The following is a 16,680-nucleotide window of genomic DNA, read 5'->3' as shown; positions in this document are numbered from 1 at the left end:
TGTCCGACTCTGGGGTTGCGGCGCTCATCTCGCTCTATAGGCCGAGGGAGCGGGCGTTTGTCCGCAGACAGCTTCCGGGTCATGTGGCCAGCATGACAAAGCTGCTTCTGGCGAACCAGAGCAGTGCACGGAAACGCCATTTACCTTCCCGCCGGAGCGGTCCCTATTTATCTACTTCCACTTTGATGTGCTTTCAAACTGCTTGGTGGGCAGGAGCTGGGACCGAGCAACGGGAGCTCACCCCATTGCAGGGATTCGAACCGCCGACCTTCTGATCAGCAAGCCGTAGCCTAGGCTCTGTGGTTTAACCCACAGCGCCACCTGGGTCCCTTTCATGTTACATACACATTGCTATTTTTTCTAGAAAAAGAGGTGCCAGAACTCACCATGTATGCCTGCCTTGTTCTCTTATAATGGCAATGGCGCTCACTGGAGAGGTGCCAGAGCCGAGTTCTGGTGAGTTCCGGCTGAAAAAAAGCCCCTGCATACACACAAATAAGATAACAATAATTAACTGGTAACGGGGGTGGAACGGAAGTTCCAATTTTATATTTAACATTAGAAAGAATGCGTGTGTTGTATTTTAGGGCACTGTGAACTACACAGTGATATAATCTCACAGATACAACAATAAATGCTCCAGGCCATATCTAAAATCTGCCTCCTACTAAATCCTTTCTTCTTAGTAGCTGTGTTTATTTTAGGGCCTATTAAGATGGGCTGCACCAAAGGCAATATACTTTGGTTGGTTGTAGCTAAACTGCAGGAGGATTACATAGAGACCAGGAATCAAGTTAACATTTGTTAAACTTTCAGTGCTTATGATTTGCTTAGCTGCATTCTGCTAAATTTAATAATGACATCCACACCTTTCAAGTTTGTACAGCAGAAGTAGTGCTAGCAGAGCCTTACAAATTATTAGTTGCCTTAAATGAGCTCTGACACTTGAGAGGAATATATATTTAGAACAGCAATAATTTTTAAAAAGTACAATTCTAGTGCAAAGTACCACTGCATTATTTCTTGTTTAAATATGCTTATTTAGTTAAGAGTCATCTCATCTGTTAGAATCATAAAATTGTACAGTAGGGACCCCCAAGGGTCATCTAGTCCAGCCCCTTGCAATGCAGGAATCTCAGTTAAAGAATCCCTGACAGGTGGCCATCCAAACTCTGCTTTAAAAGACCTGTTTGCTTTTCGCAATTCAAAAATTAAAATTACTGTATTGGTTTAACTTTAATGTTTCTGATTTCCATGTTTCAAACTTCAAATGGTCTTTTCACAGATACCTACCGGTAAGAAGTAACAAATCCCAGAATCCACATTTCGCAGATTCATCAGCTTGAGAGTATAATGAGACACAAGCAAATAAAAGGTCAAGTTTATCCCTGGTCCCCCTTTGGAAGACTTAAGGTAGGTTGTTGTCTAAATTGCAGCTTATCAGAACTCAGACTTGCATAGTATTATATTAACAGAATCTGAACCACCTTTGTACCCAACAATTGTACTTCTACTGAAGACACTTTCAAAAGAAACACTCGAGTTTTAGTTTAGCATGGGGAGACCAAGCTTTTTTGCTTGTCTGCTTTTTAAAAAGCCCTTCTGAACACCACAACAGCATGCTTCACCCATTCCCGTTCCACAATGGCTTGAGCACAAAGATTCTAATCTAGTTTGTAACAGTTCTGTTAGTTCAAATCAGGGAATGCTGGCTTAATGTCAGTTAAGAAACTCCAAAAATAACGGAGAAATGAAGGGGTGGGAAAAGTGTGCTTGGCCCCAACCCTTGTTCCCGACTCCGTATACCATGGTTTATGAACGCAGGAATTACGGTAGCTCCAAGAAGGCTTAGAGAACACCAAATAAATGTGATGCAATTTGCAAAACGAGGAAATGAAATATAGCTCCTTTGCTTTAAAAAAGGGCAAATAAAATGAGGTTATTGAATGTGCGCACAGAAACAGTGGGACAACTCCCCTAATAATACAGGAAGCAGCAGAAAAAGTCCCAAAATGAAGTGACAAAAACAAAGGGCAGTTAAAACTGCTGTCTACACTCATTTCAGTGAAGTGCACCGGTATTAGATTGTGTGGGATAAATAAGATCACAGAATGCAGGAAATACTGCACTACTTGGTTCAATTTTCTGCAGCAAATCACATCAACTGCAATACTTTTTTCTTTTAGTTATTTCTCTTCAGTTAGCATGATACATCTTAAAATAGCATTAAAGTTCAGTTAAAAGTGTGATACTCCAAGTGTTATCTCAAAATATTCCAACTAGCAGCAACCAAGGTGCCTAAAAATAATGCAAACATATTGGGTCCATTATAATGAATAAAATATTTTTTATTTTATTTTATTTCTTTTTTTTTACAAAGGTTATAGAATTGTCATCTACCTTAAAATGACACCTTTTTTTTTAGTAATCAACACTTGATTTATAAGATTTTATATGAAGGATGTATCAAATAAATTTCAGTAAATTCAAGGGATTAAGTATGAAAATACTTAAATACATTTTTAATATCCTTTTTATTATCATTACACTTTGCCATTGCACAGTTTAAAGTAACATAATAGAACAACGTTGCTTTGAAGAGATTCGTTGAAACAGAGACAGCATCTGTAGGGGCAAGCAATTTTTTAGAATTCCAATCCAGAAAACTGGCTGAAGGCCATTTGCTGTCTGAATGATGCCAGTGACATGAACTTGATTGTATGATTCCAGCACTTAAAAAGAGCACATTGGTTATACATGGCTTTTAACCTTGGGCTACAATTATGCTACCAAGCTCAACTGGAGTCTGAAATCAGTCATGTGGCATCGTGCACAGTATCTGAACACTGTTTAGAGTCCTTGGTTGCCCAGATCCGATGAAGGTGCAGAAGGCGCTCCGAGGTTCGTGTGCTTACATTCAGGGCGGGGTGAACCTTGCGAATGCCAGACTCCTCCATTAGCGACAGGCCACAGACCCCAAAGTAGGCATGCAGAGCATCTGGGAGGAGACATCAGACAATGTGCATTATTCTGCAGTAGACAATTGTCATTTTCTCAAGAAACATTATTTCACTGCATGCCAATAGTAAACATAGCATCAACACACAATATTCCTTCTTGCTGTGTGAAAAATGTCTGTAGTAACTAAAGCTTATGGGAGACAGCAAATTGGGGGGGGGAGGGAAAGGGGCCATGTATGCCAAGCATGGGAACCAACTCCTAGAGGCTAAAGTTCAATTGCCCCCCCCTAAAATGTCTGAGGGGGCCAGACCCCCCTAAAGTTGATGGGTATTGCCATTCAAATGGTGTGTGTGTGCTACGTCATGTGATTGATTATGCAGGGTGGGGCTTACCTGCCCCGCAAGTATTTTATTCAAGTTGGCACCCCTGATGCCAAGTACTGAGGAATTCCAAACTACACAAGTCCATGTGATTTCATTCAAGTAGCACTGATCCCCTCACCCTACCTCCCAGAAGCAATACGTACTTGTCATTATTAAAAGTTTGCATTACTTAACAGAAATATTCTAGTCAAGCAAGTACTGTTGACCCCCCCCCCCAATTAGCCAACCCATGGACCCCCTGCTTTTTTGGGGGGGATCTCTTTATTTTTTGTTATGTGAATGGTGCCACAAACCCCCTGGGTGGGTTATGTGGCCCCCGCCTGGGGTCCATGGACCACAAGTTGGGAACCACTGTTCTACAGGAATGCCACTGAAGGTCGTGACCTTGCTCTGCCTCCTGGGACAAAATACAGCCATGGAGTCATGCACATCACATTATACCCTGCTTTTATATTAATCTTTGTTAGAATCCATACAATATTCCAGAAATGAGAAAAACCTGGTGAAGAGTTTGATCTAAAATTTTTAAGAGACAAATTTAATACTATAAATAGCAGAAGACTGGGGCTGGGCGATTTTGTTGTTGTTGTTTAGTCTTTTAGTCGTGTCCGACTCTTTGTGACCCCATGGACCATAGCACGCCAGGCACTCCTGTCTTGCACTGCCTCCCGCAGTTTGGTCAAACTCATGTTTGTAGCTTCGAGAACACTGTCCAACCATCTTGTCCTCTGTCGTCCCCTTCTCCTAGTGCCCTCAATCTTTCCCAACATCAGGGTCTTTTCCAAGGATTCTTCTCTTCTCATGAGGTGGCCAAAGTATTGGAGCCTCAGCTTCACGATCTGAAGCTCGTGATATATATTTATATATAATAGGGCTGCCATACATCTGGATTATCCTGGACACTACTGGGATTTCGAAGGCGGAATTGATGTCTGGGGGGAATTCCCAAAAGGCGGCGTTTTGTCCTACATCTTAGGCAAGTCAATTGAAAAATCACGGGGTTTTTTTTTTGGCATTTTGTAAACAGCTCAACAAGTTTGGGGTATCCTGTTTTTTACTTATTGAAATATTGCAGCCCTACATATCGTCCAAAACCAGTTTGAAGTCTATATCGTGATAGCAGTTTCATATTTTTTGACTTGGCAATGTATTGCGAATCATGATGCGTGTGTGTACCCTGCAAAAATCACAATGTGGAGAAAACCGTGATGCCAGCCAATACCTGTACATACCTCCATCCTTATTTCAGATGTTGTAATGTATCAGTTTATCGCAATGTTTAGCTGGTGATATATTGCGATTGTGAAAACCAGGTATAAGCCAGCCCTATAGAACACCTGCACTAGAGGGTCCCAAACTACAGGACAGGTGTATAATACCATATTGGCCCAAATATAAGCTGTACTTACCCCCCCCCCAAATTCCGACTGTGAAAAGTTAAAGTGCGGCCTATATTTGGAACTGAGTGCCAGCGCCAGCGCCAGCTTGGTTAGCAGGACGCAGAGCACCAGCCACACCCACAAATAAGCCTTGAATTTCAAAGATGTGGCTTATTTGCTGGTGCGGCTTATTGTCGGGCCAATACGGTAACTTGATTTGAAGTTCCCAACAACATCCCACATACCAGGTCATACAGTCAAAAGACTGAAGTCATCACAAGTCTTCAAAGAGATATATGGTAATTCCAAAAGGCACATAAGGGGTGTGCAGCAGCTCTATCTGTTTCTGAGCCACTGTGTTGTTCCAATTCTATTCATTATTACAGCTTTAAACCTGATCTGTCAAATCTGAAGCTCTACACACATACCCTGATTATATTGCAGAATCTTAAAAAAAGAAGTGGTCCACAGCACGTCTGTAAAAATCCAACCCAAAACCTAGCACAGTGAGGGTCAGTTGCTACAACAGGTGGGGGGAAACAAGTGGTTTGCCAAGATCCTCTGCAATTTCAAGTGAGCTGTAAGGGGAAGGGGAAAGGTTTGGGAACCACTGTCCTACGGTATTGTACCTTGCTTAACCCACCCAGAAAAGCCTGCATTTTCTCACCATCTGCCCTCATTCCTGGAAGTACCGTCCATGAAAAAGAAAAGAGAGTGAGCGAGCGCACTATGCTGTTTGATTCTTTGTTAGGGAAAATTCAGAAAAGGAAGAGGCCACTCAAATAGTCTAAATTCATCATTAACACCCTGATCTGAGAGCCAAAATTCAAAGAATGATCACCCATGTGAAGAAACCTCTCTCCTCCAAATAACTGTGAATTGAAGGTCCAAGGAAATAATTCACTGTAATTAACAACTAGATCTGTCAATCAAAGTGAAAATCCCTTCCCCGGCTCCTTCCACAACACATGTAACAAAGGTGGTTGCTGCTTTTTAAATTGTGTATTTGGTGAATGGAAAGGATCATTTAAATGGTGGTATCCAATCATTCCATTAGCACATGAATTTAAGCTTGTCCCACCATACATCCTCCCCTCCTTTGGACTGAGGGAACCTACAAAACAGAATTAGGGAGTACACAGCGGTGGTGGGGAGAAACATGTTGCACATGTAAAGACTTCCTTACTGTTACATAGCATTCCACCCAAAACTTAATGAAATTGAATTTGTATGCGTGCTCAGAACCACACCTGAAGAGCTGATGCCAACAACCAAATAATACTAAAAATGTGCAGCTGGTCAACCAAGTGACACAGTGTGTTGGATCTGGAGACACAGAATCTATTCCTGCAACTGGGCATTCCTGGTTCCTCCACTACACTGTAGCCCCTGCAGTATGATGAGCCATGGGAGGACGGCTTCTACAAGCAGAAGTTCCTTCCTGCTCAGGAAAGACCACCTTCGAATCTGGACAACTTCTAGATGTCAGACATTTTCCCAAGGATGCTGGGTCATATCCCATGTCTGGAAACACTTCCGGAGAAGTATTAGTAAGACAGAAAAAGCTATCCTGTTTTTTTCTTTTCTAAAAGTGCTCAAGCATTTTCTTTATATCAAGGCGCTCTCTCTCTCTCTCTGTGTGTGTGTGTGTGTGTAATTTTCAGCCCAAAGGCCATATCCCATCATGAACACAAGGACCACAAGGGCAAAAGCTGGTTGGGGCAACAGATTTTTACTCTTTGATAGTAGACTACATTCCAGCCACATGAAAATCATATGTTTCTACCTGTATCTTTCTCCATCCAGGTAAGCAAGAGACATTATCACAGTTCAAGGAAACATTCCAGCCAGTCAAAAACACTTGAGGACCTGGGACAGCGAAGGGTGTGGCTTAGGAAGCAGCAGAGCCTGGGAAGAGTCCCAAGGACAGAGGGGCCTGGAAGGCTGAACTTGTTCTCATGGCCAGAGGTTCCCTACCCTACCTTACAGGAAGGAACAAGGGTGTCAACCTAGAGGCAAGAGAATAGAAATGGAAGCAGGAGAATTTGTGCTTTGATCTGTATCTTTCTAGACCAAAACCCTCATTTTTTTACTGCTTATGCTGCTTAGACCTTACCAAGTTTCAATACCTGGTTAGTCCTTAATCATGGTGGTTCCTTCCTTCTCTCCCACAAGTCTCAAGCTGTTAGATGCTGCTGCTTAGTTAAACCAGCATCCTGAGCATAATTTCCAACTACTTCTATGGATAAAAGCAGTTTTAATGTCCTTCATTCAACTCAGCAAGACAATTTTAGAAGCTATCAGAACTTCAGCTGTTTAAGGAATGGCAGAGGCTTGAAACTGCTGAAAATTAGGCCCTCTGATCCAGAAGCCCAACCTCTTCAACCATTCTCTGTAAGTGCATGGCACATAGTACAGAAGACTCTGGTTCAAATCATGACAGCAGGAAGCCCTAGCTCAAACAGAGAACTTCAGCAAGCTATTCATTCCATTGCTCTAGGTCTAAGAACAAACTAGTTAAATCAGCTTATTGCTAGCTACAAGTGATAGATTCTATCCTACCTTCCTGTAGAATAGCAGACGTCTGGAAAAGATGCTAGCTGGGACTGTCAGAATGTCCTTCTAAAGCAGGAGATACCAACACAGATGCATTAATACCGGTACCATACTTCACAGGTTCCACGGCTGAGTTCTAGCATTTGAAAATACATTCCAGAGCTAAGCCCCAGCTCAAAATAAGCCCTAAAAGAAGTTTTCTTGCAAGGTTGCCAAAGCTCTGGGCAGACTATCGTGAACTGCCTACAGCTGCATGTGGAAGCAAGGGCATAACCTGCTGACCCCATCCCCATACCAAACAGCACATGCTACAGATTCCAACGATATAGGGCCCTCCATTTGTACTCTAGCACACAAAAGTTTCAATTGGTGATGTGCACCCTCCATATTTCAACGGCACACGGAAGATGGGTTGAGAGTGGAGTTCCAAAGTGCTGCTCTACATGCTGCGCTCACCTACACACAAATGCCTGCCTGTCATTTCTATCTCTCTCTCTCTCCAACGGTAGAAAGGTCTAGAGGGCTTTGGGAAATGCAGCCCATGGCTTGCCCAGCTCTGGTGTAAATGAAGAACTGAGACAGGAAAGCCGTCATCCCAGGAGAATGTCCTCTAACAATTTGCAGAGTCTTCTGGCCCCTGGCAATATTTTTTAATTCACAACTGTACACATCATTCCAAATCCAGCCATACTATAAAAGCCATGTTGTGGTCACAGTCCTAACAACACTGAGAATGATTTAATCTTTTTCTCTGCTTGCCACCAGTTTGACATTTCAGTGACCCCAAGGTTTTTCCTCATTAGCCACAGCAGTTCAGATCCCCATGCATATCTGATTAGGATTTTTTGCCGCAATTTGAATCATTTTACATTTTCTGAAACTGAACCTCACTTGCTATTTTACTGGCTTTTCACGCAGTTTGGAGAAACCTTATGGGGCTCTTCAGTATCAGCTTAGATTTTTATCATCCTGAATAATGTGAAGCCATCTTCAAACTTGGTCATTCAGGAGTAAGTTGTACAGCTCCATTCTCCATACAGAACCTTGTGTGGCTGCCCGACTTACATCCCTTTATTGTAACAAATGTCCATTTACCTCTACCCTGTTCCTGTTTTACAACCCATTACCAACCTGTAACAGGAAGAGTATTATCTTATGTATTTATTTACAATACTTACATGCCACCCATCAACACAACTTCTCTGGTTAGTTCCCATGACTGGTAAGTTTACTTAGGAGACTTTGGCAAGGTATTATCTCAAAGGTTTTTGGGAAGTGCAGGTATACAATATATAGTGGATCAAACTTTTGTACCCATTTGTTAACACTTTCAAAGGCGAGATAAGTAGTATATATTCCCTCTGTGGAAAGGGATTTCCCCTCATCAATATCTATCTTCAATAATGGTTCCAAAACAGATGTTATGCTAATGGGTTGTGTAACTAAATGGGAACATTGTCACAACAACAAAAATGGATAGGAAAGAGATTTATTCCTTAGGACAATTATGCAAATGCAGACACCATACTCCTTAATGTGCTACTTCAGCACTACTATACAACCACTAATACCTACTTCCAATTTCCTTCACCTTTTGCTCTCATCTACTTTTTCCTATGGATGTAGTGCACAATATTGTTTTCAACCAATCTACTGCTGGTTATGTAAGCAAAACACCAGCTAGCACAATCTGTAAAGCCAAAATCATGGCTTAAGAAGTTCTTATAAATGATTTGCGTTGTAAGAGCCTGTTAATGTTCAATGTCACTACTCTCTTATACCATACCAAAAGTATTAATGCTTCATTTTCATATTATAAGTATTTGGCTATCGTTCCTCTCCCCCACCCCACCCGCCGCCTCCTTCCCCCTTGCCCTCTCATGTAGGTGGGCAAAAAAAAAGTTCATTTACCTGGATGACTATCCGGCCATTTAGCAAATCCACCAACAAGGCGATCTTGGGTTGATAAAATGTAATTCCTGTTCTTTTCATAGTTTGTATACTGAAATATTTTCAGAAGCTGAAAGAAAGGTTTGTCGTGTTAACACACATTCTCAGTTTTAACATCCACTAGAAGTATAAGTAGAGAATTCTAAAGTTTGCTATACCCTTACTTTTTAAGAAGAAAAATGAATTTCTAGAATTAACTACAGGACATAAAATAGCACCTTTGATATTAAAGGTCAACCTTAATTAACTTATTAATGAAGAAGTTAAATAGTCAGAAGGCAGATTATGAATGACAGTTACCTTAAGAGTTGCTCCAACCCAAAATGAGTAGCAGGTATCCACAGGCTTGTTAGGTCGGCCATGATATCCATTTTGTTGCCGCATAATGCACCATCTCCTTATCCTGTCCAGCTGTTTCTCAGAGAATACTTCTTCAAGTTTACCCATTAGGCATAGGGACGCAATACCACAAAAAGTAGAGCCACCTGAAAAACCAGACAAGAGTTTCCCAAACATAGTTTTCAGTCTTTCATGGAGCTACTGAGGAAGCTCAGGAAGCTACTGAGGAAGCTTCTACATAACTACTGTATCTAAAGTTAATAAAGGACAATTTTAAGTGATACACTGTCATTCACCCTAGCAGAGAGAGGAGTCACTGAGTTAAGCACATATACAGAGCTGGACAAACAATTTACAAACAAAATGATTGGTAAGCCACTCAACCATGTTGCTGTTTTGTTAACCAGCTGTCATCCCACTTACACCATGGTATGCATGTTTGTTACTTTACCTGTAGTTTTAGGCCAGGCACAGATGTAACACAAATAGACTATGATATCATAGGCTCCCACATACGCACATTTCCCCCAAGTCTGGGCTCACTTAAAAAGTTCTGCAAAGAGAAATGCACATGCCGAGAAGCTTCCTTTTTGCGCTTGGTTTCATTGAGTTACTGGCGAAAACTGGATATCGTGAATCTTGTGTTGAGTCCTCCTGACCTATCACTTTCATAAGGAGGACTCTTAGCACAAGATTCATGATATCCAAATTTCATCAATAACTTGCAATGAAGCCAAGCTCAAAAATAAAGTTTCTCAGTGTGTGCAGTTTTTCCTTGCAGAAGTGTTCTATCTCATTACCACTATATTAAAGTGATCATTAAGAAAACAAATAATCCTACCATGAGATTCAAGTCCAGCTCCTTGGGCAAGTCCATTATCATAAGACTGAAAAGGCAAAAGGCAGGCAAATGTAAGCATTCATGAAAAACTTTGAATGTTCACTTCATTTTAGTAAAACTATATGGCCTTGGCCGAAAGTTGTTTCTAGTCTCCAACAGCCTAGGAGATGACTTTTCAAAGACACTGGACTACCTTCAAAGTTATAACCAAATGTATACAGCTAGACAGTGCTTAAATTCTTAATAATAATAATAATAATAATAATAATAATAATAATAATAGGTGGTGGTGTTATTCCGCTCTATACAGGAGCCCAGATAATGCCATTATGAAAAGACGTTGACAAGCAATTGTGACTGCTACCTGTGGGTCAGGGTTGGGGGGAAGAATGAAGGCAGCAAACAAGGTCCACCCTTCCCTAAAAACTAATCAGCTGACTCAAAATAATCTGCTACTTGTAGACACCGGGTGCCCAGATAATCAGGTGTGTCATAAACAATGAGAATGAAACATCACACCAAGTAGAAAATAATTAGCTTGCAGGTAGGTAGAGGACCTAGTTTACTCCAGCACCAATCTTGTGATACTTTAAAAAACACAGAACACCGACCTAAGGTTTATCTGGAGCTGAGACTGACTGTTGTCCTCTTGCTTGTAAGATAACTGGGAACTTTGCCCTTTTAAAGGAGGAACTGCAATCCTCCGCCCTTCCAATAATTATTGCACTCATATGTTTGACTGACACGAGACAGGAAATGTGAAAAGCCAAACAAAAAACAGTCTTCGCTGTTTGGATAGAATATATATTTTTAGCCTAATTACAGATTCCTAATTGTATTACTGAATGTGTAGTTTACTCTATGCTCAAACTACAGCTATGCAAAACTAAAGCACAGCCCTTTAGGACACTGGGCAATTCTAGAACAGACTAGAGTGTTGTTTTCAAAACAGTTCCTGGTCATTGGATTTTTCTGTAATATTTCTTGCTGCACATTACCTTTGGTGCAGAAGTACTCACTGAGCCAACTGTGACAGTGCTAGAGCTTGCGTATCCCAATACTAAACAAACCAGTAAATCCAAAGGAAAAAATAGAATACATGAGGGTCAAGGGGCCCTTAGAATGGCATGGGCTGTGGTACAGAAAAACAAAAAGAATCTAAGTCTATGAAAATACTGGAAATAATATTTGACTTGCCAAAAGTGTTGCTACCTAACCAAATTATATTCAGCAGCATTCAAATTTGCACTGCAATGATAAACACGAATAACCTTGAACGAGCCTTATTTTCTTGCAAACGACAACATAATAGATGTTGAAACAAAAACCACATCTTTGAATAATAGCACCCATCCAACAATGGCATCTGTTTTGCCTATGATAAAGAGGACATTATCAGTACAAGCTAGAATTGTACGTAGACCAACAGTCCACTACAATGAAATACATGGGCACCTCAGAAACATAGATAAGGTGTTGAAAAAATATATATTTCCAATCTCCATTCTCCATATTACCCTTTTTGAGAAAAATTCAGATTGCAAGGGAAGTTGCTATTTGGAATATTAGTGCTGCAAAAATATTCTAGACCAGCTGGGTACTAAAGAGTACGCAGTACCAGCACCTCTTTTGTTGTTGCGAAAAAGTGTGACACATATACTGTGACAACTTCATGGTGAGTACCAGCACCTATTTTTCTAAGGGGGGGGGGGAGCACTGTTTTAGATTAATCTAGTTTAAGAGTACCGGTAATTGTGCTTGTTAATTCCTAAATATAATACTTTTGCTGCTAGGAGACTCATGTCTGCTATGAAGAAACTCCGATAATGTATTCTGGTGCTGGGAATTTTGAGAGATCTCAAGCACCAAGATAACAAATACCATATTTTTCTATGTATATGACGACACCTATGTTTTTGAACCCAAAATTAAGAAATCAATACTGTATTTTAAAATAGCGTTGCTAAAACCACAAATGACACTGTAACTTACAAGCAGATGGAAAGGTAAAGGTAAAAGACCCCTGGGCGGTTAAGTCCAATCAAAGGTGACTATGGGGTTGCGGCACTCATCTCGCTTTCAGGCTGTGAGAGCTGGCGTTTCTCCACAGACAGCTTTCCGGGTCACGTAGCCAGCATGACTAAACCACTACTGGAGCAACAGAACACCGTGACAGAAACCAGAGCGCATGGAAACACCATTTACCTTCCCGCTGCAGCGGTACCTATTTATCTACTTGCACTTTGATGTGCTTTCGAACTGCTAGCTTGGCAGGAGCTGGGACAGAGCAATGGGACCTCACCCCGTCGCAGGGATTCGAACCACCAATGTTCTAATCGGCAAGCCCAAGAGGCTCAGTGGTTTAGACTACCATCCATGTATAAGACGGCCCCCAATTTTTTACTAAAAAAATTACCAAAAAACATTGTCTTATAAATGGAAAAAATATGGTATATTCACACTGCTCTTAACTGACCACAAAGCAAAAGCCATTGCTGTCTTCAGAGAATGCTAGTATAACAGAAATCTAAAAAGAGGCAGACTTTGATCATCAGAGCATTCACCTCTATCCTCCAACCTATTAAGCTGAAAAAGAAATGGAACACTATAGGGTAGGGTAGGACAAAGTGTTTGCATGCAAAGTAGGGATGAGGCATTTTCTGGGGTGCTTAAACTTTCTTAATTACTTTTCTAAAGCTCTCCAAATGATTCCCACCCCCCATTTCCTGGGAACTTCATGTGGGAGCCCCATGCCCTTTTCTTTGTGGTGGACAGAAGGAGTGAATTTTTGTCCCAGGTGAGAATAGGGGTGGAGTAAGTCTGTGGTTGGACAGTGTTCTCGAAGCTACCAACATGAGTCTGACCAAACTGTGGGAGGCAGTGGAAGACAGGAGTGCCTGGCGTGCTCTGGTCCATGGGGTCACGAAGAGTTGGACACGACTACCGGTAAACAACAACAAAAAAACTGATATTGCTGTGTAGTAAATGTCTCCCAGTTTGATGTTTCTTGGCATCGACTGGTAGAATACAGTAGCAACAACAACAACAACAACAGGGGAACAGCAGAGAGCAGGTTGCAGAGGAAAAGCAGCAGGCTCTCTGCAAAAGCCTCTCTGCCTCTGCTTTACATGTCACAAGCAAAGGTAGGGCCCGGAATTCCTACGTTTGCTGCCAGATGCCTAGTTCTGCTTGTACACAATTAAATTCTGCTACGCTCTATGAAAAGATTCACTTAGTCACTGGTGGAGGAATGGGGGGCTGGGGGAGTGTACCACCCCCGGCACCATCGGAGATAGGGTAGCATCACAGCCACCACCCCCGGACACGCATCGTGCACCCCCCCACCGCGCCAGACGCCACGCCCCCCCACGGGCGACATGCCACACCCCCAGGATGCAGGCCAGCCACACACCCGCCTGATCTCTGCCCCCGGTGCCAGAGCATGCAGCTTCACCACTGCACATAGCACATTTGTAATCACCCTCCCCTTTATACGTCTCTCTCAAAAATATAGCATTCACTGTTTTCCTTATTCTACCAGCAGTATTTTCAATCTTTCAAGCAGGTCAGGACGCATTCTTCAAGTTTCAGCTTTTAAAAGTCAACTTTACCACAATCGCCTCCAAGGACACAGCTTACCAAACGGCAATTTACACATTCATTCCTGTACAGCAGTTGAAAGCTGACTGCTTACGGCTTTGGCAGAATTTGAACTAAAGAGGAAAACATAGAAGGACTATCTGTTTGACTTGCTTTTCAAGAGCAGTATTTTGGAGCACACTTGAGCATTCAAGTGTATAATCAAGGGTACTTGAAGTCTAGTGTCTCACTACAAGTGCTAACTATGCAAGAGCTACTGGCTTTCTGCACATCAGATCAAGACTAAAAATATAGCATGCCAGATTCTTGGCATTGTGCAGGATTGATGGTGGAGTGCGGGATTCTCTTTTTATAAAATAATTGGTGGCAAAACGGCAGCCTACTGGTTATTGCGCATCTCTAGGAGAAGCCCATAGAGACAGTGCCTAGAAAGTTGCAGTCTGGCATGCTAATGATGGTCTGCTGTCTGCTGGTGTAGATTCCAAACTTGTAGGGGAAGTTTAACTCATTTATAGTATCAGCTAAAAGAGAACAGGAAACTCAGGGCCTGGGTTGTTAATCTGTGACCCATGTACTCTGACAGATAATAGGCAATAGCCAATGCTGTTCACAACACAATCCTGTATTTCTATGCTTACAAAAGGCAACATTTAAATTGTTTGAACTTAAACTAGATTTATACCTTAAGTAAAGCTGTGCCCAACTAGACGATTATATTTTCACTATGCTATTGGGGCAGGATTCCAGTGTTGCAATCACACTAGTATGGAAAACGCTAGCGTAAAATATGAACTGGTAGCTTTTCAGTTTTTGAAAGGTCTATATGCCAATAACGTCATAAAAAGCAGCAATAAAAGAATTTTGAATGTTGAAATCCTATGGCTATGTACCATATTTCTGAGTAAACATACGTAAGATTGTAATGTTGGAGCCTTACAGTGCAACCGTATGTAACCATATTTAGGAATAAGTCCCACTAAGTTCATACTTACTCACAGCTAAGTTCACAAAGGATTGGAGTCTGAATTGCCAAGAAGGGCTAATACTATCCATGAATGAATGAATGCACAGAATACTTAATATTTCTTGTACACAATCAGAATAGGCAACAATTTTTATCGAAGTGGAGGCTATTTTGCCCAATAGAAGTCATGAAATCCACCATTATTTCTGGTAAGAAGAAAAACTAAGTAGCATATACCACTGTAGCACCATAAAAATTCATGTTTTAGAAGTCCTTTGTGTCCTAAATCATTTAGCATATCCTAACTTGTGGGTCTCTCACACTGCTCATTACAAGGCAAATCTATGCATTAATGCTATTATATTCTGCATTAAATATGTTTGGACGCAGGAAAACTGGCAAAGAAACTGCTTTATTGCTTTAGTTCCTCAATCAACACAGGAATACTAAATGTATGCATATGAAATGTTCATTTCTGAAGACCCTCTGAATAGAGGAAGTTGAAAAAAAAATGATTTGCAAAACTCACCATGCTCCTCCTGATATAGTCAATGGCTTTCTTCGTATCCATCCCTGACCAGTTGTTAAGCATGTAGCATATACAAGCAGCACAGTACACAAATCTCATGTCATTTTCACTTCCTTCCAGGACTGCACAAAAACTAAAACACACAGAAGTTATGCAACAGTTACTGCTCTGTTCAAGTGAATCTCAATCTGGGTTTGTTTGGGGGTTTTTTTTGGACAAAGCATAATTTACTTCAAACTGTCAGTTTCTATGGTGAAACGATCTAATTACTTGCCGAAGGCAGAACCCTGTCAGGTGATTACAAGACCTCTTTCAGACATTTACTACGAAGCCAGCATACACACACTAGCTAGTGAAAGTACCATTTTGACCAGCCAGAATATCCACCACTCACCTGAGTGGCAGGGACTAAACTGAATTATTCTGTGCCATGTGCCATTAGCAAGGCCCTCTGCTTCCTAGAGCAAGGGTTATGAACCTTTCTTCCCCCAAGGTTGTTGAAAATTATGGAGATCCACCAGTCACAAAAGGGTGGCAGACGGAGGCAGGGTTTGGCATAATCAGCAGGAATTCTGCATTTTTAATTCCAGCTTTTCATGAAAGCTTATGATTTCTACACCACCATCCCACAAATATTAGACAACCAGGGGGCTTCAACTTTCTAGAACATAATGGAAACTACCGTATTGCTGAGCTACTAAATGGAAAAGAATTAAAACAAGCAAGATCAAATTATGGTTGTTGTTGTTCTGGTTGCAGCCATACCCGAGATTCAGGGGAGTCACTTTTTCCATCTATAGAAAGTCTGCAGTCTATGAAAGCAGCCAGTCTCAGCAATGGAGGGAGGAATGCTCAGTTTGAAAGGCAAGCCAAAGAGATCAAAGTCATGTCTGTGGGTGCACAGAACATGGAACAAGGAAAAGGGCTCTAGACCAGACTGGAACAGCGGTAAAAGCATTTGAGTGCCAATGAGGGTCTATTAAGAGGTTCTGGAGATCAAAAGGAATTAAGCCTTTAATAAGTTGCTGTGATAGGAGAACTGAGGACATTCAGCGAACTATATAGTACAGTACTCTTCCCTACCTAAATCTGCAAAAGTCTCTTGACTGAGAATATCCTAGTCTCAGTTTGCTTCCCTTGGAAAGAAGAGACCTCAAAGTATGTAAGCTTCCTCTTGC

At 41.4% G+C, this 16,680-nt stretch overlaps 1 protein-coding gene across 2 annotated transcripts in view; it reads right to left on the bottom strand.

The window, feature by feature from the left end:
• Positions 1-270: 270 nt before the first annotated feature.
• Positions 271-16,680, bottom strand: part of PGGT1B (protein geranylgeranyltransferase type I subunit beta) — a 32,478-nt gene continuing 16,068 nt past the window's right edge. The window contains exons 5-10 of one of the 2 annotated variants that reach the window (XM_035100017.2): positions 15,503-15,635; positions 10,410-10,455; positions 9,530-9,714; positions 9,191-9,299; positions 7,286-7,345; positions 2,867-2,998 (exon numbers count right to left, since the gene is read on the bottom strand). In XM_035100017.2, coding sequence (XP_034955908.1) covers positions 7,320-7,345; positions 9,191-9,299; positions 9,530-9,714; positions 10,410-10,455; positions 15,503-15,635 — 499 coding nt within the window. In that variant the 3' untranslated portion in view covers positions 2,867-2,998; positions 7,286-7,319. Of the gene's footprint in view, positions 2,999-7,285; positions 7,346-9,190; positions 9,300-9,529; positions 9,715-10,409; positions 10,456-15,502; positions 15,636-16,680 lie in introns of both variants that reach the window. The other variant, XM_035100016.2, reaches the window with a different exon arrangement.

Source organism: Zootoca vivipara, chromosome 11 (assembly GCF_963506605.1).
Source record: "Zootoca vivipara chromosome 11, rZooViv1.1, whole genome shotgun sequence".
Classification (NCBI taxonomy): Eukaryota; Metazoa; Chordata; class Lepidosauria; order Squamata; family Lacertidae; genus Zootoca; species Zootoca vivipara.
This window is presented reverse-complemented; position numbering and strand designations above follow the sequence as displayed.